This window comes from Oncorhynchus clarkii, chromosome 11 (genome assembly GCF_045791955.1).
Source record: "Oncorhynchus clarkii lewisi isolate Uvic-CL-2024 chromosome 11, UVic_Ocla_1.0, whole genome shotgun sequence".
NCBI classification, from domain to species: Eukaryota; Metazoa; Chordata; class Actinopteri; order Salmoniformes; family Salmonidae; genus Oncorhynchus; species Oncorhynchus clarkii.
This window is the reverse complement of record NC_092157.1, coordinates 26,473,234-26,498,849: the sequence shown is the minus strand read 5'-3', so window position 1 is coordinate 26,498,849 and position 25,616 is coordinate 26,473,234. Positions and strand designations below refer to the sequence as shown.

At 41.0% G+C, this 25,616-nt stretch overlaps 2 protein-coding genes across 2 annotated transcripts in view; both read right to left on the bottom strand.

Annotated features, from left to right (window-relative positions):
• Window positions 1-2,820: 2,820 nt before the first annotated feature.
• LOC139420414 (ras-related protein Rab-18) lies at window positions 2,821-17,842 on the bottom strand. The gene is made up of 7 exons (XM_071170495.1): window positions 17,616-17,842; window positions 14,734-14,789; window positions 10,840-10,901; window positions 10,333-10,405; window positions 9,656-9,774; window positions 5,939-6,005; window positions 2,821-4,871 (listed from the first exon to the last, which is right to left on the bottom strand). Exons 1-7 carry the CDS (start codon window positions 17,681-17,683, stop codon window positions 4,699-4,701), a joined length of 618 nt encoding a protein of 205 aa, XP_071026596.1. The 5' UTR covers window positions 17,684-17,842; the 3' UTR covers window positions 2,821-4,698.
• Window positions 17,843-19,518: 1,676 nt separating this feature from the next.
• Window positions 19,519-25,616, bottom strand: part of LOC139420413 (integrin beta-1-like) — a 45,386-nt gene continuing 39,288 nt past the window's right edge. Inside the window, exons 12-16 of the mRNA XM_071170494.1 lie at window positions 25,139-25,377; window positions 24,596-24,818; window positions 23,291-23,520; window positions 22,523-22,689; window positions 19,519-21,041 (exon numbers count right to left, since the gene is read on the bottom strand). Coding sequence (XP_071026595.1) covers window positions 20,976-21,041; window positions 22,523-22,689; window positions 23,291-23,520; window positions 24,596-24,818; window positions 25,139-25,377 — 925 coding nt within the window. The 3' untranslated portion in view covers window positions 19,519-20,975. The remainder of the gene's footprint in view (window positions 21,042-22,522; window positions 22,690-23,290; window positions 23,521-24,595; window positions 24,819-25,138; window positions 25,378-25,616) is intronic.

Sequence of the window (25,616 nt, the reverse complement as noted above, 5' to 3'; positions counted from 1 at the left end):
TAGGTTACTTTCTAAATGTAATCCGTTTAAGTTATCAGTCCAAAATTGTAATCAGTAACATAACTTGTTGATTACTTAAACTCAGTAATCTGATTACTTACTTTTGGATTGTTTTTCCCTTAACCTAGAAGACAAAAAGTATCTATCAAACATATTTGCTGTGTCATCATAGTGGTCTCTGAATTGTGGTCAGACTCGCTGAGGTGGAACAAACTTAAAAACTTGTGCACAAGTGTCATAATGTATTTGTTTCTCGCAAACATTGCGAAGTAATCCAAGAAGTAATCATCTAGTTCTTCAAAGTATCTGTAATCTGATTACAATATTGTTGCTGGTAACATAACAAATTAGTTAAAAAATAAGTTTTTAATCAGATTACATGTAATCAGTTACTCCCCAGCCCTGCTTATAGACCACCATTTTCACACTACTGAGCTGAGCCGAACCAAGCCGTACTGCTCCGGCCTGGCTACCCAACTACTGGAACTGTGTTGCAAGGGACAATGTGAATCAGAGCCAGCACGGTACATACTGCTTGATTGAAGTTGGCACAATAGTGTGGAGGGAGTAGCTTTTCAGACAAGGCCTGTTGCAATGTCAACTCACCAGTGCTCCCCATCACTTTCACACACAACACTTTCTGGGCGCCGAGCGGAGAGGAGGAGGCTATCCTCATGGTTAACCTATTAGCCTTAAGGCCCCCGATAACTCAGATCTCTCCCAGCATCAGTAACAGAGAGCGTGATCCTTTCAATTGTTCTCTCCCCCATTCTTTCTTCTGGTCAGCATGGCAAAACAATTAACTGATAGCAGACCGACAACGAGCATGACAAACTGAGTGACGTCTGGGAACCCGACACCTTATGAAACGATGCCCGACGTCTCGTAACATTTTTACACATGACAGCATGACGGCTCTCCTGAGAGGCTCGTCTGAGCTAGCGCTAACCCAAAACCCATACGGCCTGGCGGAGAGGAGCCCGTGCTAATGAGACACAGACCCACTCTGTTAGCTTGGCCACTCAGACTGTCTCACTCCAGTCCCTTAAAAACCTGACTGACTACACATTTTCTGCGACACATATTTTTTAACGTAACCTTTATTTAATTAGGCAAGTCAGTTAAGAACAAATTATTCTTCACAATGACGGCCTAGGAACAGTGGGCTAACTGCCTTGTTCAGGGGCAGAACGACTGATGTTAACCTTGTCAGCTCGGGGATTCCATCTAGCAACCTTTCAGTTACTGTCACAACGCTCTAACCACTAGGCTACCTGCCACAACCTGGTCAAAAGTGGTGCACTATGTAGGGAATAGGGTGCCATTTGGGACTTCGACATACTGTTATAATACTATACTATTGCTAGTACAAATTTGAATAGTGTTAAGTGGAAAGAGAATGCAATGGGACGTGGCCATAAGGTGGCAGGCAGTGGCATACTGCGCATTCGCAAAGTATTCAGACTCCTTGACTTTTTCCACATTTTGTTACATTACAGCCTTATTCTAAAAATGGATAAAATATTTTTTTCCTAATTTACAAAAAATGAAAACAAATAATTTTACTAAAGTATTTAGACCCTTTGCTATGAGATTGAGCTCAGGTGCATTCTGTTTCCATTGATCATCCCTGAGATGTTCCTACAACTTGATTGGAGTCCACCTGTGGTAAATGTAATTGATTGGACAGGACTTGGAAAGGAACACACTTGTCTATGTAAGGTTCCACAGTTGACAATGCATGCTGACAGAGCTTGATAGGATCTGCAGAGAAGAATGGGAGAAACTCCCCAAATACAGGTGTGCCAAGCTTGTAGCGTCATACCCAAAAAGACTTGAGGCTGTAATCGCTGAAGTAAAGGGTCTGAATACTTATGTAAATGTGATATTCCTGTTTTTGCTTTATCATTATGGGGTATTGTGTGTAGATTGATGAGGGGGAAAAACTATTTAATCAATTTTAGAATAAGGCTGTAACATAACAAAATGTAGAGTCAAGGGGGTCTGAATACTTTCCAAATGCACTGTATATCCCACTGGTGGTCAATTGTCAGACCTAGGTTCAAATAGTATTTATTTGTACTTATTTAGTTTCAGATAACTTTGAGCATTAGATTGAGGTCTGCAAGATGAGCAGAGTTTGCATCGTGTGCTAGTCGATTAGATCCATTGCGCCAGGCAGGCTCAATCAAATGTAGCTGAAGTATTTGAACCCAAGTCTTGTGTTTTGGGTTGGTGGTGGTTGAGAATCCACTGGGAAAATGTTCCTTCTAATGCACTTTCTGCACTGACAAACCTCTGGTCTGTGTAATGAAGCAGATTCTCAATATAACAATGTGGTGGTTAGGTCTGTTGATGCTACAGACATTCAGTTATGTTGTAGGTCTGTGTTTTCAGATTAACAGCAAGGAAAGACTGAGGGTAGTGGGTTAAGCCAGCCCTTTCATAATGACACAGGACTGATGCACATCCCAGTCAAAGCCACCGCACCAAGGCAAAAATAATAGTGGTAGGGTTTCCTGACCAGCTGCCCATAGGATGATTTAGAAATCACAGGGAGCTGTAAGGAGTCCTCGGACGGTCTGTAAACGTGTGGAATTCAAAAACAGGCTTTTAAGAGAAACCCTTTTTCAGTTCTCACCAAAGGATGACATTTCCAACATGGTAAGTAGTCTAGGTCGTTTTCTGTGAAGACTTCTCAGATGAGGTGAAGTACAAGTACTGTGTGAAGATTTATACTAAGTTAACAGGATCTGGCCCTTTGTTTTACAATAGGCGAGGGCTCCTTAGCTCGGGCAGGAATAAGCATTAACTTCAGAATCCTTTAAAAATTACTTTATTCACTTTAATACAGAGGGCGGTTTTATAATAGTATGTATACATTCAAATTTTACAATCCACACAGGAATGATACATATTTTCATAAGTATTCCTAAACACACACATGAATTTACAATGTGTTTATATGCTGTCACATATAAACAGAAAAGAACAAGTTCAAGAGTTAAAAGTCTCTGTCATTTCAATCATAAAGCAGACGTCTAGTTCATTCAGGACAAATAAAACATCTCTATGCAGTCTACTCGAAACCCTGTGTGCAAGGTCCTGGATGAAGGTACATTTAACTCAATTGTTGTGTATGTGTGGTTCATACAGTCCAAGTTTGTGTCCGAGATGGCAACCTAATTCTCTATAGAGTGCACTACTTTAGACCAGGGTGGTTGAAAGTAGTGCACTATATAGTTAATAGGGTGCCATTTTGGGACACAATGCAACTGTCTCTGCAAGGCATTTATAGAACAAACATGAAAAATTAAAAATAATTCTACATGCAATTAAGGATAAGAAATAATTATATTCTGATTAGACATACTGTAAAGGCATCCGTGTCACTCCTGACAAATATACCATAGGTACGGTCACCCAAAACTACATTTCCCAACACATTCTTCCTGGCTCTCAAGAACTACAGGCAAGGTCTAAGGACATGGAACATGGAGACAGAGCATTGCAAAACTAATTTTTTACAGGTCTTACACCTTCTTTGATTTCAATGCCAACACCCATATGACTCAATGTATTCTTTAATATAGAAAACGTTGGGTCTTTATTCCATATAGGGATGCATTATGAAAAGCTGAAGCAAGACTGACGCTAGCGCTGATACTGATATTAATATTTAACTGTCCGAGTGGCAGATAACCAGGCTGGTCACAGCCCATTAGAACAACCAACAAAACATGCAGCGTTGGTTCGTTTAGTTTCTTTTTCATAACACACACAATGGATAGCCAACCCTCCTGTGCCAATCTGTTTGATTTATAAACCCTTCAAGAAAATGCTGAAAGTTTTGAGTCCAAGTGAGGAAAAGTTGTAAAACTTAGTTCCAAAAACATGGTGACTGTATAATTTTTAGAACAAAAGAGGCAGCTTGTGGAAGAGAGACAAAAAGAGAGAGAGAGAGAGAGAGAGAGAATACACGAAGGCTTGGCCTGACAAGAAAATCAACTGCAGCGCTGTTAGGAGGACGAGCACTGGAGAACAAGGTTGCATGATCACACTGGGTAGATGCACACGCTGGAGAATCATCCCTGCAGCCAACACACACTAGCTGTCAACACACACTAGCTTGCCTTGCTATGGGGAGCAAAGTGTTAAAGGAGAGAAAATAGGGGGGGGGGGGGATTCTACAAAGAAAAAGTGTTGAGGGGGGAGGACAAACAAAACGATACAACCGTAATTGAGAACAGGTGATAGAAAATTATTTTCTAAATGAAAATAATACCCCCATCTGCTATCCATGGTACTGTGCCCCACCTCACTATTCCACCAAGTCATACACTAATTTCATTTTCAGAAAGACCGACAGTACCTTTAAAACAGAATTATAGCCATGATAACAGGAAGTGTGCAAACAGCAACATCCCTATGAATGATCACAGCCAGTGAGCAGAGGGTGCTGGTCAGGAGCAGCCCTGCCTCACTCCACACCTCAGGGGCTGATGTGGGAAATAGTCTGAAAACTATAGCTTTCATAGTCCTCATCGCAGGACATCAGCCATCAGTGTGAGTGTTTGGTTGGGTGTGTCTTTCAATTGAGTGTGTGTGTGGGGTGCGTTTCGTATGCGTGTGTGTGTATGTGTATATGAATGTCTATGCTTTGTATGTGCGCGCGTTGCGTGTGAATGTAGTGTGGGTCTATACCAGGGAGCAGTAACCCCCACAGCCACCCCCTGCAGCCTGGTCCTGCCGGCCCAGCTGGACCCCTCGGCCCTGCGTCTCGCTCTCCCACAGTCCAGGGGTCTGGATGATCTTCTCAACCAGCTCCTCAAACGCACACTGGACCCCATCACGCGTCTTAGCACTGGCCTCTGGCCCAGAGAAAGGGGGGTGGGGGGGAAGTAGGAGAGAAAGAGAGAGGGAGAGGAGGAAGAAGGGATACAGACATAACAACTGTCAGTGACTGGCTGCTCCTTCATGTCATCTAGCTTCTGACCTCCACAGCTGCATTTCTCTGAAACTAGACAGGGTAATTCTCCTGAACATTGTGTGCCTCAGCTGCGTGTCGGACCGAACAACGTCATTTACCTGGGACTATGTTTATCACAGCCTCTTGTGCGTTATTGCTTAGCTAGAATGTGCTCTCCGAGTGCTACAATTTGAACAAGTTGCTCAAAATAGCCGTATCTATTGATCGGTAGAAGTTATTTCTGTTCTGATTGGAATAACAAAGACTCGGACAAAGACTTCATACACAAAGTTTATCTTATGAAGGTGGCAGATAGCCTAGCGGTTGAAAGCGTTGTGCCAGCAAACCGAAAGGACACTGGTTCGAATCCCTGACTAGGTGAAAAATCTGTTGATGTGCCCTTGAGCAAGGCACTTAGCCTAATAGCTCCTGTATGTTGCTCTGGATAAGAGCGTCTGCCAAATGACGGAAATGTAAAAATGAAAGTGGTCAAAATGGTTGTTTCTTAAATTGGAGAGAAAATAAAGTAGTTGACACGGTTCCTAAATCAGTGGTGCCTCTGGAATGGCAGAATAAACTTCTGTTCTGAGTCAATTACGTATGAGTGTTGGTCCCACTGCTCTTTAACACAGTGTATATTTATCACGTGGTTATCATTCAAATGATCGAAAATATGTTATACTAAATACAGGCAAAAATATGGTAACAATACACAAAAAAATGGTTTAAGTCATTAAATTGATTATTTCAAACTAAATCAGACAACTTTGTCCACATAAGTGGGGGGGTTTAGACAAAGTGAAAGATGTTCGAGGATATTAAAAAGAGAAGGCTAAGAATAGAAGCAGGCAGACATTCCAGTCCAGGTATGACAGGTATTTAAAACGCTGTTTCCCCCGCATAACGGTGGGCCATAACTCATGCCCTGAGTCGCATCCGAGAGGGGAATCCTCCCAGCTCCCGACTTACCTATAAACAGCATGGAATGTTTTCTTGCAAACTTCAGGCCTTCGTTCCTGTCTAGTTCATGGTTTTCCTAAAACAAAGAAGAGGTCTGTCCAGTTTACCTGTCAGCTACTGTGAATGGGCTGGGTACACGGGAAGCATACACTACATGACCAAAAGTATGTGGACACCTGCTCGTCCAACATCTCATTCCAAAATCACGGGCATTAATATGGAGTTGGTTCCCCCTTTAAGCTATAACAGCCGCCACTTTTCTTGGAATGCTTTTCCACTAGATGTTGGAACGTTGCTGCGGAGACCTGCTTCCATTCAGCCACAAGAGCATTAGGGAGGTCGGGCACTGATGTTGGGCAATTAGGACTGGCTCGCAGTCGGCGTTCCAAATCATCCCAAAGGTGTTTGATGGGGTTGAGGTAAGCGCTCTGTGCAGGCCAGTCAAGTTCTTCCACATTGATCTCGACAAACCATTTTTGTATGGACCTCGATTTGCGCACAGGAGCATTGTCATGCTGAAACAGGAAAGGGCCTTCCCCAAACTGTTGCCACTAAGAGTCACAGAATCGTCTAGAGTGTTATTTTATGCTGTAGCGTTAAGATTTCCCTAAACTATGAAAAACAGCCCCAGACCATTACTCCTCCAAACCTTAGAGTTGGCACTATGCATTAAGGCAGGTAGTGTTCTCCTGGCATCCGCCAAACCCAGATTCGTCCCTCGGACTGCCAGATGGTGAAGCATGATTCATCACTCCAGAGAACGCGTTTCCACTGCTTCAGAGACCAATGACGGCGAGCTTTACATCACTCCAGCCGACACTTGGCATTGCGCATGGTGATCTTAGGCTTGTGTGCGGCTGCTCGGCCATGGAAACCGATTTCATGAAGCTCCTGTTGAACAGTTCTTCTGCCGAAATTGATGCCAGAGGCAGTTTAGAACTCGGTGGTAGGTGTTGCAACCAACGAAAGATGATTTTTACGTGCTTTGTGCTCCTAGATGTTTCCACTTCACAATAACAGCATTTGCAATTGCCCGGGGCAGCTCTAGCAGGGCAGAAATGTTACAAATTGACTTGTTGGAAAGGTGGCATCCTATGACAGTGCCACGTTGAAAGTCACTAAGCTCTTCAGTAAGGCCATTCTACTGCCAATGTTTGTCTATGGAGATTGCATGGCCGTGTGCATTTTTTTATTTTTACACCTGTCAGCAATCGGTGTCTGAAATAGCCGAATCCACTAATTTCAAGGGGTGTCCACATACTTTTGTACATATAGTGTAGAAGAGTCCAGTCAGTACCACAGCTAAAGACCAGTAATGTACATGATATCTACTAATGTTATATTCTCCTACAGGGTTAAGAAACAACAAACAAAGGACATACAGTGCCTTGCGAAAGTATTCGGCCCCCTTGAACTTTGCGACCTTTTGCCACATTTCAGGCTTCAAACATAAAGATATAAAACTGTATTTTTTTGTGAAGAATCAACAACAAGTGGGACACAATCATGAAGTAGAACGACATTTATTGGATATTTCAAACTTTTTTAACAAATCAAAAACTGAAAAATTGGGCGTGCAAAATTATTCAGCCCCCTTAAGTTAATACTTTGTAGCGCCACCTTTTACTGCGATTACAGCTGTAAGTCGCTTGGGGTATGTCTCTATCAGTTTTGCACATCGAGAGACTGACATTTTTTCCCATTCCTCCTTGCAAAACAGCTCGAGCTCAGTGAGGTTGGATGGAGAGCATTTGTGAACAGCAGTTTTCAGTTATTTCCACAGATTCTCGATTGGATTCAGGTCTGGACTTTGACTTGGCCATTCTAACACCTGGATATGTTTATTTTTGAACCATTCCATTGTAGATTTTGCTTTATGTTTTGGATCATTGTCTTGTTGGAAGACAAATCTCTGTCCCAGTCTCAGGTCTTTTGCAGACTCCATCAGGTTCTTCCAGAATGGTCCTGTATTTGGCTCCATCCATCTTCCCATCAATTTTAACCATCTTCCCTGTCCCTGCTGAAGAAAAGCAGGCCCAAACCATGACGCTGCCACCACCATGTTTGACAGTGGGGATGGTGATGAGCTGTGTTGCTTTTACACCAAACATAACGTTTTGCATTGTTGCCAAAAAGTTCAATTTTTGGTTTCATCTGACCAGAGCACCTTCTTCCACATGTTTGGTGTGTCTCCCAGGTGGCTTGTGGCAAATTTTAAATGACACTTTTTATGGATATCTTTAAGAAATGGCTTTCTTCTTGCCACTCTTCCATAAAGGCCAGATTTGTGCAATATACGACTGATTGTTGTCCTATGGACAGAGTCTCCCACCTCAGCTGTAGATCTCTGCAGTTCATCCAGAGTGATCATGGGCCTCTTGGCTGCATCTCTGATCAGTCTTCTCCTTGTATGAGCTGAAAGTTTAGAGGGACGGCCAGGTCTTGGTAGATTTGCAGTGGTCTGATACTCCTTCCATTTCAATATTATCGCTTGCACAGTGCTCCTTGGGATGTTTAAAGCTTGGGAAATCTTTTTGTATCCAAATCCGGCTTTAAACTTCTTCACAACAGTATCTCGGACCTGCCTGGTGTGTTCCTTGTTCTTCATGATGCTCTGCGCTTTTAACGGACCTCTGATACTATCACAGTGCAGGTGCATTTATACGGAGACTTGATTACACACAGGTGGATTGTATTTATCATCATTAGTCATTTAGGTCAACATTGGATCATTCAGAGATCCTCACTGAACTTCTGGAGAGAGTTTGCTGCACTGAAAGTAAAGGGGCTGAATAATTTTGCACGCCCAATTGTTCAGTTTTTGATTTGTTAAAAGAGTTTGAAATATCCCATAAATGTCGTTCCACTTCATGATTGTGTCCCACTTGTTGTTGATTCTTCACAAAAAAATACAGTTTTATATCTTTATGTTTGAAGCCTGAAATGTGGCAAAAGGTCGCAAAGTTCAAGGGGGCCGAATACTTTCGCAAAGCACTGTACTATGGCGGAAGACGAGAGGCAGCAGGATACATTTCAATCTATATACAATGTTGTCGTTTTTTTTTTATTTGTTTTTTTAAACACAGACTCAGGGAACTAAACCCAGAGATGACATTTGGTTGAACATGCGAGTGTTTTCACATGGGCTCGGGATATGTTAAAATGTGACGAGCCCTCTTCTCTCAGCCCAACCAGGTTGGGAGGCCTCACATTACATTCCAGCTCAATCTGTAAACTAGGAACATACTACACCAAGTACTGAAGAATGTTTCAAATATACACCAGCGCAGTGGTTCCCCCAGGATTTATTTTCAGTAGTGGTGGCAAGGGTAGCAGGAGGGGGTTGGGGGGGGGGGGTCCACAGGTAGGCATGGTTGTTTTAACAAAGACTACGTTGTGTAGTCAGTTAGATGCATTACTACGAGTTTTGTAAAAAAATTAATGTATATACAATATAATACATTTTGAATAAAATAATAAAAGGGGAAATACTGGGGTATGATCTAAACATAGAAAATCAAGAAAAATAGGATATTGGTTTGGGGTAAGTCAATACAATGAATAGAGGATAACTGAAAAACAAGAAATTCCCTGTACATAGAATGTGTTGATTCTATGAGGGGGGTGAAAAGCCTTGTTACCTATTAAGTATCAACAAACATTAACCACTGATTATAGCACAATTCTAGCCTAAATGACACACTGTACACAAACAAACGGACTCACCTTATCAATTTTGTTCCCGACCAGCATCTTGACAAGGTCATTCCTTGTGCAGTACGTCTCCAGCTCATTGAGCCAGTTGTCCAGCTTGGTGAAAGTATCCCGTCGTGTTACATCATACACTGAGGAAGAGACAAGGGGTGAGGTGCTCGGTCAAAAACATTGTATCTCTGTCAGCAGATGACTGCAGGACATACTGTAACTGAGGGCGGGACCTTTGACCTTTAAAACCGTGTTTCAACCCCCCCCGCATCACAATAATGTGTTAGTGTTCTATCAAAAAGTAGTCCTGTGTATCAACACAAAGTATAGAGTAACAACACTGGTTCTGCTACTACTAGGAATGTGTGTGAAATGCGCCATCTCTATATGACAAAAGCCACAATTCACCCAAAATCGGACACTTAGCCAACGGACTAAAACTGATGAGGAAATACAACACTTGTTTAGAAAGCCAGTTCTACTGCATCCATGGTGTTAGCCACACTATCATAGCCTCCTGGTATACTGTAGGCTCTGGAGGATGTCTGCTCTAGCGTTAAGAGCAATAATGTCAGTTCCAGAGAGTAAGGAAGAGGACAGGATGAAAAGCCATCAGTCTTTATGGTGGCTGTCCGGACCTACAGTGGCTGAATGTGTCTAAAGGGGTAGAGGTCTGAATGATGAAGTTGTTTGCTCACCCAGGATGACTCCCTGCGCGCCGCGGTAATAACTAGGTGTCAGGGTTCGGAAACGCTCCTGGCCAGCCGTGTCCTGCAAAACATAACCATAACCATTAAAGCCCTGGGCACATCAAAACACAACAGCTCTGGACACATAACACAGCCATAACCCTCTCCGCTGTCAGGCTCTGGACACATGGGGAGGAAAATATGGTGGTGTGACTAAGACAGAACCATAAAAAGTGATGGAGGACAAGGACTAAAGCATAAAGAGAGATTTGACAGCCATTTGTCATTGGTGCTCAGAATGATGTACATCAGCACCATCTTGTGGAGGTTAAGTGAATCATTTGTTAAGTGGAAGTTAAGCAATTAGATATTTTTTTTACTAGCCATCCCTAGGAGTTGTCGACAACAATAACGTAGGCCCACACCTCATACTAACTCCTTTCCAGAATTTTCCAGTCAGTTTTGAAAGGGACCGTGTGTGTGTGTGGGTGTGTGTGTGTATAGTGGACTACTTACCCATATTGCCAACTTTGCCTTGTTCCCATCCACTGAGATGGTCTTCACTTTGAAATCAACGCCTGCGTAAGAAACAAAGAGAAACACACATTCAGGGTGCGTTCGTAAATTCACTCTGGCTATCTTCAGATTTCAGAGCACTCTCGCCTGTGAGTGCCACAGTGCAGAATTTTTAGAAATGCTCAACACCCGTTGAATATGGCCGATGTTGGTAAATGTTGGCAAAAAGCATAATTAATTTGTTGCCAGCAGCACAGTTACCAAGCTCTGGTTAACATGAAAACAGCATAACCAGCCCTGCTAGGGAGAGTAAAATGCTCAGAGTGAGGTGTTCTCATTTGTGTCTGGAAGTAGCTAACAAACTAGACAACATTAGCCAGTTTGCTTGGGGGCTTGAATGCCGTTGTGAAGTCAGAACACTCGGATCAATCCTATTCCTAGGTCAGAGCGTCCAGTGTGCGCTCTGAAAGCATTTGCAAAACAGACAATCCGACAACGCTCTGAATGTACGAATACCCTGAGCGCTCATTGGCACTCCAGAGTGAATTTACGAACGCACCCCCCAATCAAAGACGATGTCTTCATCATAAATGTGTGCCTGGTGATTTGAGTCATCACACAGGTCGTTTTCCCCAAGAATATGAATCAAGAAGACAAATGAACTTGACTAATTTAAAAATGGTCAAAACATACAGAACTTAGACCTACATGTACCACACAATGCATGTCTGAACTAAATTGGATATTTTCACTAGTCAGAGAGGGGCGGAGATTTGTGCACTTAAATTTTGATGCGAGTCCTGATTTAAAACTGTGTGGGGAATATGTGGTTGAATATGTAAAGATAAAAATATAGCAAAATCCTATTAAAAAAAAAAAATCCACCTGTGTTGTCGCTCAGAAGTGCCATGATTCATTCTTTGAAATCCCCTTTTCATCAAAATAAAAGCGCCGTGCTCGTCACACATGACGAGTAAATCTCTATGGCTTCTTTCAGCGCACATAGCATGAAGGGTTTGGCTGGACGCATTTGTCCATAGCTTTAGCACACACTGAAAGATTTATCAGGAAAAACGTATGCTTAAGATGGGGTTGTTTTTATGTCTGGACCAGGCTCCAGACAAGAGCCAAAACAGAGCAGAGTGAAGACAAGAGGGACTCATCTCCTCACCCTGCCCTCCTCCTTACACCCAAAAGAGTGTCAAGCATGTCCTCTCGCTCTTTGTTTATCCCTATGGACCATGGTATTTAGCACCCACTACAGTGTAGACAACAGTACAGTCATTGCCATAATGCAGCATCTGGTTCATACATCACCAAGCCAATAATAACTGACAATCACTGTGGTGTAGTCAAGGTAGGGCTGTTGTGCTGCGGACTAAACTCTTTATGGGCGACCTGAAACGTCCCGAGTACGTCTGACAGAAACCGGAATCGGCAACTCACTTAAACATGGTTTGTTAATTAATAAAAAGGTACGTGATGGAGATCTTTTCTTCGACCCTGCAACCCACTAAATGATGTGGTTTTGATTTAAAATAATGCGCGGGAAGCCTGTGTTTGGAGGATACATTGGCATGGGTGATAGGCCCGAAACGAAGTGGAGGGCCGGCAACCGAGCCAATGTATCCTCCAACACCGGTTTCGAGGGCATTATCACTTGTATACAATGGGTTACCAACATATTTAAATAATGATTGACATTTTCATTAAAAAACATTATTTTGATGAATTTATGGATACCATTTCATCCTTCCACAAGATCTAGTCCAGACACAAATCTAGGGTTGCTACCCAAGATGGCTGGTCGTTCGTTCTATCGGTTTGGTTGCTAGAGACGCGACCCAGTCGCTCAGTCTTTTTGTTCTATATCTGTGGACGCGACTCTAAATGTTCCATTGCCATACTGGCTGACAACGTTCTTATCCCTTGCTTGTTAGCTTGCCAACTACGGGTAACTTACAGTCACGTCAAAAAGTGCGATCTTGCCTGGCTTAGAAAATGTGCTTAATTGTCAGGACACTGTTGTTCAGAGGAGCTAGCCAACAACACAGCTAACACAATCACTTCAAACTGAAGCTGGAAAGACCACAAACTAGCTGCACTTCATTTCACCTTTTTTCCCCAATTTACATTTCTTTGTATAGATATATATCGATAAAACTGATGCCAGCTGATTCATGATTTCGACTGGCTGAGAAACGCTGCCTTCCTGTGTTTGTCTCGTCCCGAAACGTCCATTAATGGGACAGCTGAAGATCGAAACAATGTTGCAAATGTCCGAGAGGCAGACGGCAAGGCAGACAGCAAGGTTTATACAAATCTCAGCTGTTGAAACTAAATGTTAGTTTAAAAGAAATGTGAGATAATGTCTAGATGCTTTTCATAGTGGAGATCAAGTTTAGAAAGTGCCTGGTTGCGGCTGATGAGACAGTGGATTGCGCAGTCAGACGGAACAAAGTAAGTAGTCATTTTAATATAATAGATTTAGCCGCATATGGTAATTAGTGGAATATACACCGACTGGAATGCGGTTTTAACCAATCCGCATTAGAGCCACCCGCTGTATAACGCTTGATAACTCACACAGACAGCACACTAAGTACAACAACCACATGCACCAAAACAGTAGTGTCAAAGCATTTTAACTGATCCCAGACAACCCGTGTCCTCAAATCTGAGTCTCTGTATTTATTAATGAGTACCGGTACACCTGAGCCCGAAGTGTCTTATCGCAGTATTTAAGAGAGAAAGTAGTTGGATGATAGGGAGGTAGTTTTATTTGGATGGCTCTGTTTAAATGTCAAAGGGGCGCTACAAACCACATGTTCCGATACAGATTTGTAACATGCTGGCACAGAATTACAGCAAGACTCAAATAAGAGACCACGGTATGCTTATGCTAATATGACAGATATTGACAAGTGTAGATTGAACTTTTACTTTATACAAAGGAAGAAAGGAGCAAGCAGGAATTGAGGGATACCAGTGGTTTTCAGACCACAAATCACAAGGGACTTGTGTCAATGTGGGGAGTATAGCTAAACTTCTACGGGGACATCTGTTTGGCAAAGATATTGAGTTGGCCAAGTAAAATAGGAGCGAGGCATGCCTACCAGAAAAATTATTTTATTACGTCGAACTTTCTCTCTGGGATTCCACAGGCACGTATGGTTGTTTTAACAAAGACGACATTGTGCACTCAGCTATAAGAACTTCTTATTGTAGAAAAAAAACAACACTATTCCGTTTGTGTCTCCCATTCTAAGTAATCAATAGCGCTATGAATTTTGAGCCTGTCTTTCACTAAGACTCCTGGATGTTAACTGTCTCAAGGCTACCTAAAAGAAATAATAGGGGTGTCCTTGAAGAGTCTAATGTTTAATACAGTTTTGAATTCTGATATCATTTGCAGATCCTGGAAGAAAAGGAATTCTCCATTTCCCAAACCATGCATTTCACCACCAGTTGAATTAACTCACTCACTGTAAACCGGGCTGTATCTCAAATTCATTCCGTTAAATTTAGAAAGTAGATTATTGAAATAGTTGGGATATTAGCTATACTTTTCATTCAGAATACCAGTGAGTTAGTTATTGTTACCTGGTCTGTTCATACTGTTGATACCCATATGAGCCTAGTACAGGACTGACCAGGTCAAGCTACTCTGTGCTTAGCTCAGATAAGACGGGTCCTGTCCAGTACTGTTTGTGTGTGCTCACTGTTTGTCTTTAATTATTGGGCATGTTTTAATGAGACAACAAGGGCTCCTAGTCCTAGCTAATCCGGGATCAATCAGTGGAGCTGTCACTAAAACAAGATGATACTAATGATACTGACTATTATGTGTGTGGGTTATAGAGGGCTAGTGACACTGCCTTCAGAAGGTCTTACCTATAGTTGCTGCTAGTTCTGGATCAAATGTGTCATCTGTGAATCTCAAGAGAAGACTGCAAAAGAGAAAAGGACAAATACTTTATCATTTGTATCATTTCCATTTTAGCCTTGCACAATTACAATGGTGTCGTTTTTACAGTACTGTATAACACATTTGAAATGAGGGCAACTTCCACAAAGGCAAATAGCCATGAGCACATAGCTATTATCCTACATATTAAATACACTAACAACCAGATGACATCATCGGTTGGTGTTCAGAGGGTCAGGGTTCAGTTGAGTCACTAATCAAGTGCTAAGAACTGAATCACATGGCTAATGATGTAGCTAGCTAATCCTTATTTCCAGTCAACCCCAGCACAGATAATAGCCCGATACTCTAATTTTCTTATTCAACCATACACTCATTTTCTTCATCCACATGGAAATGATTTATCAGATGGAATGTCAGAAGAATGACTGGTCATAGTTTTATGTCAGTATCCTGATACCTCAGTAGCAATGTTGTTACTTAGCCTACATAATAGCACAATCGCAGTGCAACAGACCAATTTGCCCGGTAAAATAAAACCCATATTCTCTGCCAGAGAGATTTCTAATGATTTGAAGACCTAGGAAGAGAGGGGGGATATTTGAGAATGAGATCATGCATTTATTTAATCAATAAATGATCAAATAAATATAAATATATATATGGACATAATGTCACTAATGAAGATTACTCAATCATATGCCATTACATTTTAACAATACTTAAAAATTCAAGGTTGAGGCAGTAACCCAAAATGGGCAGATGAAACACTAGCCTTGGCCAACATTATTCATACCAATAGCTAACGTTAGTGATGAGTTGGAGGTGTTGCAACAACAAGGATGACTGCATAGTTATTTTCACACAGCTAACGTCTTAATATGCCTTAAGTCACTTCCGTACAAGTGAGTTTTGTAATAATAAATCAGAACAATCATTTTGCTGATAGTATACAAATATTTAAGCTACTGTTTTATTTGGAAAAGTGTTTGAGTCAGTCAATTCAGGTGTTAGATGAATTTGATCCAAATTGAACATTTGACACATCCAATGACAGCAGGGTTTAGCTAGGCCTTTGTGTCCTGAGCCTGATATATCTTAGGCCTATGCCAAGACCTTAGCTATAGATAAAGAGTTTGGCCAACACAGCTGAGAGTTAGAATCTTAAATGGGTGCAATGATGGCACCATAAGTTCCAGGAAGAAATTACAGGGCGTCCTTGTAAATAAGAATTGAGTCGACCTGGATAAATAAAGGTAAAAAAAAAAAAAAATTTAAAGACCCTTCGCATCTCATTGCTAATCTCGTTAAATACAAAAAAAGGCTTGAAAAGGCTTAAAATCTTAGAAAATAACTATTTGTCCCTTGATGCAGATGCATTTTGGGAGTGTCTCTGGCCAGTCAGGTGGAAGGAATATCCAGTTTATTTTTTAAAAATGTAACCTTTATTTAACTAGGCAAGCCAGTTAAGAACAAATTCTCATTTACAATGACTGCCTACCCCAGACGACACTGGGCCAATTGTACACCGCCCTATGGGACTCCCAATCACATCCGGATGTGATACAGCCTGGATTTGAACCGTGGACTGTAGTGGACTCTTGCACACAGCCTGGATTCTAACCAAGTGGACCCTTGCACTGCAGTGCCTTAGACTGCTGCGACACTCGGGAGTTGCAGTGAGTCTGCCGGTCTTTCTTCAATTAAAAAACACATTTATTTGATTCTTTTGAGAAACTGAAGGCTGTCTGGTCTGAACCAAAGGCCTTATATGAAAAGTACATCTGACTGCTGGGTCGGGCAGTGCAGGTGCACTAGTCCTCATGCTTTAGTAATATAACATAACCCTACTATTTGATGGTTCAAGGCTCACTCAGACATACCAGCATTCTTTCTAGCAGTCTAGAGACTAAAGCCAGAGATATACACAGCTTGGTAACATTCCATGACAATAACATCCTACTTTGCCATATTTCTAGAATTTATTCTTGGAACTTGTTGCCATCATGGCACCCATTAAGATTCCAACTCTCTCCGCTGAGTTGGCCAAACTCTTTAGCTATTGCTAAGGCATTGGCCTTGACATAGGCCTTTTAGACTCACTGGGTCTCACTCAGGGCATAGGCCTAGATAAACCTTGCTGTCATATTGGAGGTGTCAAATGTCCAGTCCAGTCTGGATTAGATTAATCTAAAATAACCCGTGAATTGAATTACACTCAAATTGATAACTTCACTGACACTTTTCCTATAAAAATATATATTTAACTTAGCAAGTCAGTTAAGAACATAAGAACACATTTTTATTTACAATGACGGCCTAGGAACAGTTCAGGGGCAGAACGACAGATTTGTACCTTGTCAGCTCAGGGATTCGATCTAGCAACCTTTATGTTACTGGCCCAACGCTCTAACCACTAGGCTACCTGCTATTAAAGCATTAACTTAGTTATTTGTATACTAATATCAAAATGATGGTTTTTAATGTAATCTTACAAAACTCACTCCTACCGAAGTGACTAATAAAAGGCATATTTAGACGTTAGCTGTGTGAAAATAACTCGTTGCAGCCATCCTTGTTGTTGCAACACCTCCAACTCATCACATCGATTACGTCACCCGTTCTACATCGTAAGCTAGATAACGTTAGCTAGCTGATGTGGCACAGCAAAATATTGTGTTACATTAGCCAGTTTACTATGATCTAACAACATATGTTGTTTTTTTGCTTGGTTAACACTCAAGCTATCTGGTTAACAGACACAGCACGAAAACATGGTCATTTTTTAACGAGACAACAGGGCTCCTAGCTAATCGTTCCAGCTACTGTTAGCTACCAGCTTTCTTACCTGGACTTCCCAACGCCACTTTCTCCAATTATTAATATTTTCAGTGTTGTTAAAACGTCGTCTTCCATCTTCCTATGCGATCTATAGACTATACTTGTACTTCAACTGAGAGTTGTAAAAAATACACCCTAGAAGAGTTGTCAGCTAGCTAATGAGACTTCTTCTTTAAATTTGTATTGGCGGATCGCAACCACCTCAAAGAGCCATGGACCGCCACCTACTGTACTGGAGTGAGGCAGGTCACATCCTCCCTATATAGAGCGCCACAGCATGAGTCATGCAACCTTACGGTCTAACAGGGAAATGGTTCCAATCGTTTTTCCACCATTGATTTTTTACATAGGGTATTTTAGAAACACTTCAAATGAGGGCGGTGTTTCATGTAGGCTTAACCTGGCGTGACGTTTTGATAACTGTAAATCTCTCTCAGACAACATGCCCTTCATCAATATATTTGCCTGTATTCACAACCCCCCCCCCCCCCCCCCCCCCCAAAAAAATGAAATGCTAATCACCTACTTATGTGGGTATCATACAGAACTACAAGTTCCATGATGATCTGGATGAGACTGGCAAATCGAGGCAAAGGTAAGAATCTCTGGATTAACGATCTAATGTTAGCTAAATGTAGTAATGAATAAATTGGCTACATTTCTTTAAGTTTACAATTCTGTCAACTGTTTTGGGCAAGTTTGAAATTTAAACAATACCTGTTTGCAAAGGTGAAAGCTAGAGATTACGTGCTGGAGCTTGCAGGGATTTGTAGTCTACTTTGATGCTAATTAGCATAAATTAAATAGAGCCGAATGTATTGATAAAAGTCACCTTGTCCGAAAGAGATTTACACATTTATCAAAACGTAACACCAGGGTAAGCCTACACACAACATCGTCTTTATTTTCAGCATTTCTAAAATCCCCTATAGGAAGAATAAATAGTGGAAAAAAATATTAGAACTATTTCCCTGTCTGACCGCTAGGTTTTTTTGGGTATTATGAGAGGGCCACTGTGGGGCTCTATTAGTAAACGTTGTCTTATCTAGCCCTGTGTTTCCGCCTACTATTATGGAGTGTGAATTCATTAGACTTTGTAACAGAAAAAGGAAGAAAATTGCCCTACCAACTAACCCTACACCCATTAAAAACCTCACCACTATTCCGCTACTTGGCCCTATCTGATCCTACACTAGGCTGGAGAATAATAATACTTCTTCTGTGGGGTTTTACGGTGGACTACATCCTATTATGGTGTATTGCCGCCACCTACTGTGTGGGGTGAAAACTGACGCTTTAACACCGAAAAAGAGGAAAAAACGTAAACAAAACCAAAAATATAACAGTCTGTCTTCCTACTCAGATCTCTACACAGCCTCTGGGGCCTGAGAGGGGGGAACATCTTCAGATAATATTCCCTGCAATGTCTTGGCTGTGAAGTCCTGGAGATCCAAAAACCTTTTAGGTTTCACAATGTCCAGTTTCTTAGATTCCTTGGTTGTTTGGCCAGTACAATGAATCACCAGCGCAATTAAACGCAACAAAATCCACTACTTAACAATCGGTGTTTCAGGATCCTTTAACTGATGAACGACTTTCTCAGCAAGCTGCGGGGCATCCACTACCATGTCATCCTCATCTCCATTTCCTCCAACAATTTCCACTGCCTCCACATAGGAGACCCGCTGGACAGCTACCTCGACCTCCTTCACCCTGACAGGGCACCCCGGGAGACTCAATAATGTGATTCCCACCACAATTGCAGCATTGTACACCCTCCGAATCTTCAAAAACATTTTTCCTCATCCTGCACACACTTGACATGTGTGTCCAAACTTTTTAGAATTCTGGAATAACACTGGAGACTTTTGCACACTTCCAGTTTAAAAAGGCACTTTAAAAACAAGATGTGGTATTTTGAGAGATTTTAGTATTTTAAAAACACACTCCAAGAGGCCTTTTACTTCAATACTGATTTCACACAAACACTGTTACAGATGAAAGGCCCAGTGATTGCAGAACAAATGTCACAATTTTTAACATTGATCAACATGAAACACATTGGTTGAATCAACGTTGTTTTCACGTCGTTTCATCGAATTTACATAGAACCAATGTGGAATAGATGTTGAATTGACGTCTGTGCCCAACGGGAAGGCTTTGCAATGAAGCCATATTTGGCTTTGCTTGGAATGAGCACAGAAAGAATGACCTGAGGTTGAATACTGAAATCTTTTAGAATAGAACTATTAAATTAAAAATAAATTAAACTTCAAATTTTGTCACATAAAGACATGTCAATTGATTGTGTAATTCATTGATTTAGATGATTTTATCCCATTAATACAAGTGGTTTTCAATCCCTTTAAAATAGACTTGATGACAGTCTTATGACAATGTATACTTAGTCTTTTCAGTCCTTTCGCAATGCAAACTTGTACTCATCAATAGTGCAATGAAAACTTTTAAAACATCAATGTAATAGCACTTCTTCACGCATGATATGTTATCTGATGACAAGGTTAGAGTCAACCAATGGTTTTCTATGATTGACAATTATGTGAAGGATGTGCTAAATTCATCTTTAAACTGCTCTCAATGATAAATCCAGATTCTTGTAATCCTGCTTAATGGATGACTATTTTATACACAAATCAATGTGTTTACTACATATATACTGTACCCTTTGGCTGAAAAAAATACTTTATAACCACAATGCAAAAGGTATGCTTTAGCCTCAGGTCCTGTCTGAAACTCGATTTCTTCGTTCCAAATTTCTCTATTTCCTATATACAGTAGTTAACTACTTTTGATCAGAGCCCATTGGCCATCGTCAAAAGTAGTGCACTATAAAGGGAATAGGGTGTCATTTATACACAGACAATAACACATTAACATCAAGTCCATGTAGAGAATGAGAGCTCTTTGTGTCCATATGGGTATGGTCTATTTCTGCTTCCTTAATGGCATCCTATTATCTCCTTTATAGTGCTACTTTTACCAGAGCCCCACCGGCCCTTGTCAAAAGTAGTGCACTATAAAGGGAATAGGGTGCCATTTGGAGTACAGATGTTGTCTTTGAAAGGTAAAACCCTTTGCCCATACCAGTTCTGTGGCAAAAACCTTCATTTCAAACAGTGGTTCAAGAAAGGAAATAATCTTAAAAGTATATACACATAACTGTACTTAAAAAAAGAAAATGCATAGAAAATAAAATGTTAGTAAACATACCAAATGTATTGGCCAAATGTAATGTTATAATACTGAAGCAACGAAAATAAGAAATTACAAAATACATACAATGAATCCCCCCTCCCATGCTACTATCCCTCTCACTATATTTGCATACAGTGTTTTTCAAGCTCCATCATTTGCCTTCATATTTGGGGTTGACCACTGTCGTAACAGCACTCTTGTAGATAGGGTTTTCGCCCTGGAAGGCACAAGAGAAACAAGGAGAAAACGTTATAATTGTAATGTACAGTCAGTCATAATATATCTGTCACATAACATGTCAGTCGTATGACAACAGCTGCAATCTGAGACAATTTATTAGGAAAAAACACCACAGCAAAATCAGAGCCATCCATTTAGAATATCAAATGATTATGAAGCATTCTTTGGACAGATCTTTCCAACTGATTGTGCTATCACCTGGATACGTTGCTGTCATTGTGAGTGAGCATTTGTGTTGTCATCCAGGGAACACTTTTAGAAGAAATATCAACAAACGTCACAGTCACAACATGCCATTTCCATCATACTGTAGCATTAAATATGATATAAATACTAGACTTAAACTGAAGTGTACTGGGCCTACACGTGACCGACCACCTGTTCATACTTACCTCCATTTAAACTAACAGACGGGACAGCTTGTGTTGACCAACAAAACAATAGATATTGTGGGTTTTAATATCCCCTCATATGGATCTTTCTGCACAGTTTCATCAACTGTCTTATTTGGCTCAAAGAGACCAAATGAAAGACAGAAATAATGAGATGGATGAAGAAGTGACAGTTTACAGTAAGTTGACAAACATACATATAAACAAACAGGAAACCCATGCAGGAAAACAGAGGAGAGGGAAAGTAAATACAAACTTATAGAACCACATCTTTATGTCCATAGTTTGGATTCTGGAACTTTTTAATGGGGCTCTTGTAAATGGGATTCTCTTGCTATGGGTTGAGAGAGTGGGACAGACAATCAAGAACAGGAAACAGAGAATGAAATGAAAAGCATGGGTGAAGACAAATGAAGACAAAGGAATGAAGCAATGATATGACAAAGAAGTGAAAATTACTCCCAGGTCTGACTGGGAGTAATCAGGATGAGCTGAATCATTAAGGATTTCAAACCCTGACAGCTGTCTGGAATTGAACCTCTCCTGCTGTGTGGATAACACGCCACTAGGTTGAAGCATAACACAGAACAAACTAAGCTGCTGTAGCCACTCCCATGAAAAGACACGTGTGTCCAGACCTTCGCATTCCAAAAAGGATTCATTTTTTCATAGCTGTATTTTGCACAGAGATTACTTAAAACTACAGGGTTTTATGAACATTTTAAACAAACTGTTGGGTAGGACTGTGGAAAAATGTGTGTTTCATCTTACGAAGTCATCGTCAAAAGCAACAGGTCTGTTATAGTCATCAAAGGTTAAAAGAAAGTAAAACATTTCCAGTTCTGTGTTCCTTCAGGAGTCTGTTCTCCGTGTAAGAGATTCACACATTGACCATATCTATAACACCAGTTTTCCACATCTCAATCAACCTACTGAAATTACATTCAGGGAGAATACAAACTAGGACCTGCAAAAGTACATCATCATCATCCCCATTATGGGCCATAACGAATAGTTCTCCAAGATTGCTTCTTGCGTCCTGTATCTACCATCTCCACTCCCTTACCGTGTCCCATTTAGCATTCATCTTCTCCTTCTCAAACTTGGCGAACTCTCTCCTGTCGTGGATGATCATGAGCAGCTTCCAGATGAGAAGCAAAGCCAGGCCGATCAGGACGATGCCCGCCACCACGCCAGCCACGATGGGGATGATGTCAGGGCCCGCAGGGCAGTCTGGAACACAGGCAGGAAACACACAGCCAGGAACATTCAGTTATCCCAACTTGTATTTATTTATTTAACCAGGCAAGTCAGTTACTGTAAGAGCAAATGCTGATTTACAATGACGTCCTGATTTGCATTATATATAGGCCCAGGAACCTTACCTGACCAGGAAGAACTTCCGGCCGGAGTACTAGGCCCTAGTACCATTAGAGCCAAGAGTTTTTCCTAGTAAGGGCAAAAACTCCTAGCTCTAATCACAAAACGACTCAATAGACAAATAAATAACCTCCGTTTTCACTGTAATATCCTCAGTCACAATGACATAGTAGGATGTATGTAATATCCTCAGTCACAATGACATAGTAGGCTGTATGTAATATGCTCAGTCACAATGACATAGTAGGCTGTATGTAATATGCTCAGTCACAATGACATAGTAGGCTGTATGTAATATCCTCAGTCACAATGACATAGTAGGCTGTATGTAATATGCTCAGTCACAATGACATAGTAGGATGTATGTAATATGCTCAGTCACAATGACATAGTAGGCTGTATGTAATATGCTCAGTCACAATGACATAGTAGGCTGTATGTAATATGCTCTCACCTAGTGTTTCCATGACATGGACCTCCTTCTCTGTCTTGTTGACAGCGTAGGTGTAGTAGAACCAGCAGTCGTTGGCATCCCTCTCCTTACAGTGCATCAGAGGGAAGGCCTGTCCTGGCTGAGGCAGCTTGTCCCTGTCCTTCACCTTGATCAGGTTGAAGTAGCTACAGTCTCTCTCACATGTGTCCTTCTTCTCCCCCGTCCCAAAGGCCCTGCACTGAACACACTCCCTGTGGAAGACAGGACATTGACATGTAACTCTGTACAGATGGAGTAACACGCGCAGGTAGTCTCGCATTGTGATGCTTGATAAACTTGTGACATATTCACTAGTCTACTGGAATGCAAGAAAGCTGGATATTGAGGTTCCACTCCACATGCAGGTGTTTGTAGTGGACAATGCTGTACCCTTGCCACCACTACTGGTTTTAAGATATCACAGTTGTGTCTAGACTTTTCATTGGTCCCCTATCTTGGAATTATCAGAAGAAAGTAAACAAAGGTCACAATAATAATTGAGGTTAAGACAGATAAAGGAAGACATATCTTTATGCCTACTTTAAAAGGTTAAGAGGCATTCAACTCAGGCTGAGGAAAGAGACAAGGAACCGGTCCCTCAAATAATAATACTTTTTAAAAAAAATCTACATATACATTTTCAGAAACGTTAGCTTTTATTGTTTAAAGAAATTCTGAAAGAGATTGGTGTGTTTTTTCACTATCGAATCATGGCACAGGGTTGATCAATGACCACCATGTGTTTGTTTAAAAACTATCATGGTTTCATTTCAGAGAGACAAAGAATCCTGTTTTTTTTTAAAGAACTGTTCAAATGATACATTTGTGCCATCAGAAATCTATACAGTAATATGAGATGTGTGTAATAAAAAAAAACGTTTAGTCATTTAGCAGATACTGTTAGTCACTTTTGATAAGAGTAAGTGAATTCATCTTAGGATTGCTAGTTGAGACAACCACATATCACAGTCAAATATACAGGATGCGAACATTCCATTCATGCTAAACAATGGACAGACAGGACCTGAGACTAAAGCATACATTTTGCATTGTGGTTTACAAAAAAATAACATTTTTCATCTAAAATCTATGAATAAAAACATCAGAGAACAGTAATATTTTACACACACATGAAGGTACCCATAAGGAATCATTTCTGATGTAAAAACACAAATGTGCATTTTTTCAATATAGCGTTTTGGAAATAAACTTGTTGTATATTGTTGTTTTCTGCATAGTTAAAACAGATTAAAATAAACAATTCATTAATTCCTTTATTCAACTCACTTGTGTTCTGCGCAGACCCCTGGACAGGTAGGACAGATCTCACAGCTGGGGCCCTGGAACTTTGGGTCAGTACACCTGCAGGTGCCACACTCACAGGTGCCTCGTCCGTTACAGATCTGCTTGTTGGAAGCCAGGCAGGTCGTGGTGTCCAGAGAACAGTCACAGGCACTGCCTGTCCAGTTGGCATCACATATACACACCCTGCACTCACAGTGACCATGTCCTGCCACAACACAACACACAGGGTCAGAGATGATCCTCTATAGTTCAAACATCATTTCATACTATAGATAATATTCTAGATTAGAGATTAAATTAAGCTAAATTGAACACGGGAAATCTAATTTCGTAAAAGGCCATGTCTGATTTTATCAACTGATCTCTAATTTAATTGGGAAATCACCCATTACGCCACAAACACTAGAGGTAGTTTGTGTTCTGAGGAATATGTTCCACAGGTCTTCAGATGGTACACAGGTCTTGACCATCATTTCACAGCAAGCTAAATCTTTACTGATCATCCAATGAACTGAACTCGCATACCTCCACAGAGTTTGTTGTTGGAGCGGTCACAGTTGAAGTTGTCACACTCGCAGAACATCCCGCTGTAGCGCTCCTCTGGGTTCTCTCTCTTCTTGCACTCACAGGTTCCACACACACAGTCTCCGTTGTTGCTGCAGATGTCTGTACCGTTGTCTTTACGGCAGCTCTTATCCAGGTCTTCGCTGGTCACCTCGTTGGTGCTGCACTCACACTGTCTACCAATACGGCCCTCATTGCACCTGACAGATAATAAAGGAAATGTAATGTTATTAACAACAAGGGAGGACTGCATAAAAGACTGCCTATGTAAAAAAATATTCACATGCAAACAGATGCAATGCACTTAAACAGTCACATGCTTATGGCCAATAGAAATAGATTTACAACACATTATATATACAGTATCAAATATCATGATGTATCTCTATGCCATGGAAATTATTACAATATGGAAGGTGAATAAAGGGTTAAGATCTTC

What these genes read in the sequence shown, in the direction of transcription:
- LOC139420414 (XM_071170495.1), bottom strand. Translation starts at nt 17,683, where the DNA reads ATGGAAGACGACGTTTTAACAACACTGAAAATATTAATAATTGGAGAA. An exon ending in AGTGGCGTTGGGAAGTCCAG is followed by an intron (nt 14,790 to 17,615) that starts GTAAGAAAGCTG and finishes TCTCTTTTGCAG; the next exon opens with TCTTCTCTTGAGATTCACAG. An exon ending in AGAACTAGCAGCAACTATAG is followed by an intron (nt 10,902 to 14,733) that starts GTAAGACCTTCT and finishes TTTCTTACGCAG; the next exon opens with GCGTTGATTTCAAAGTGAAG.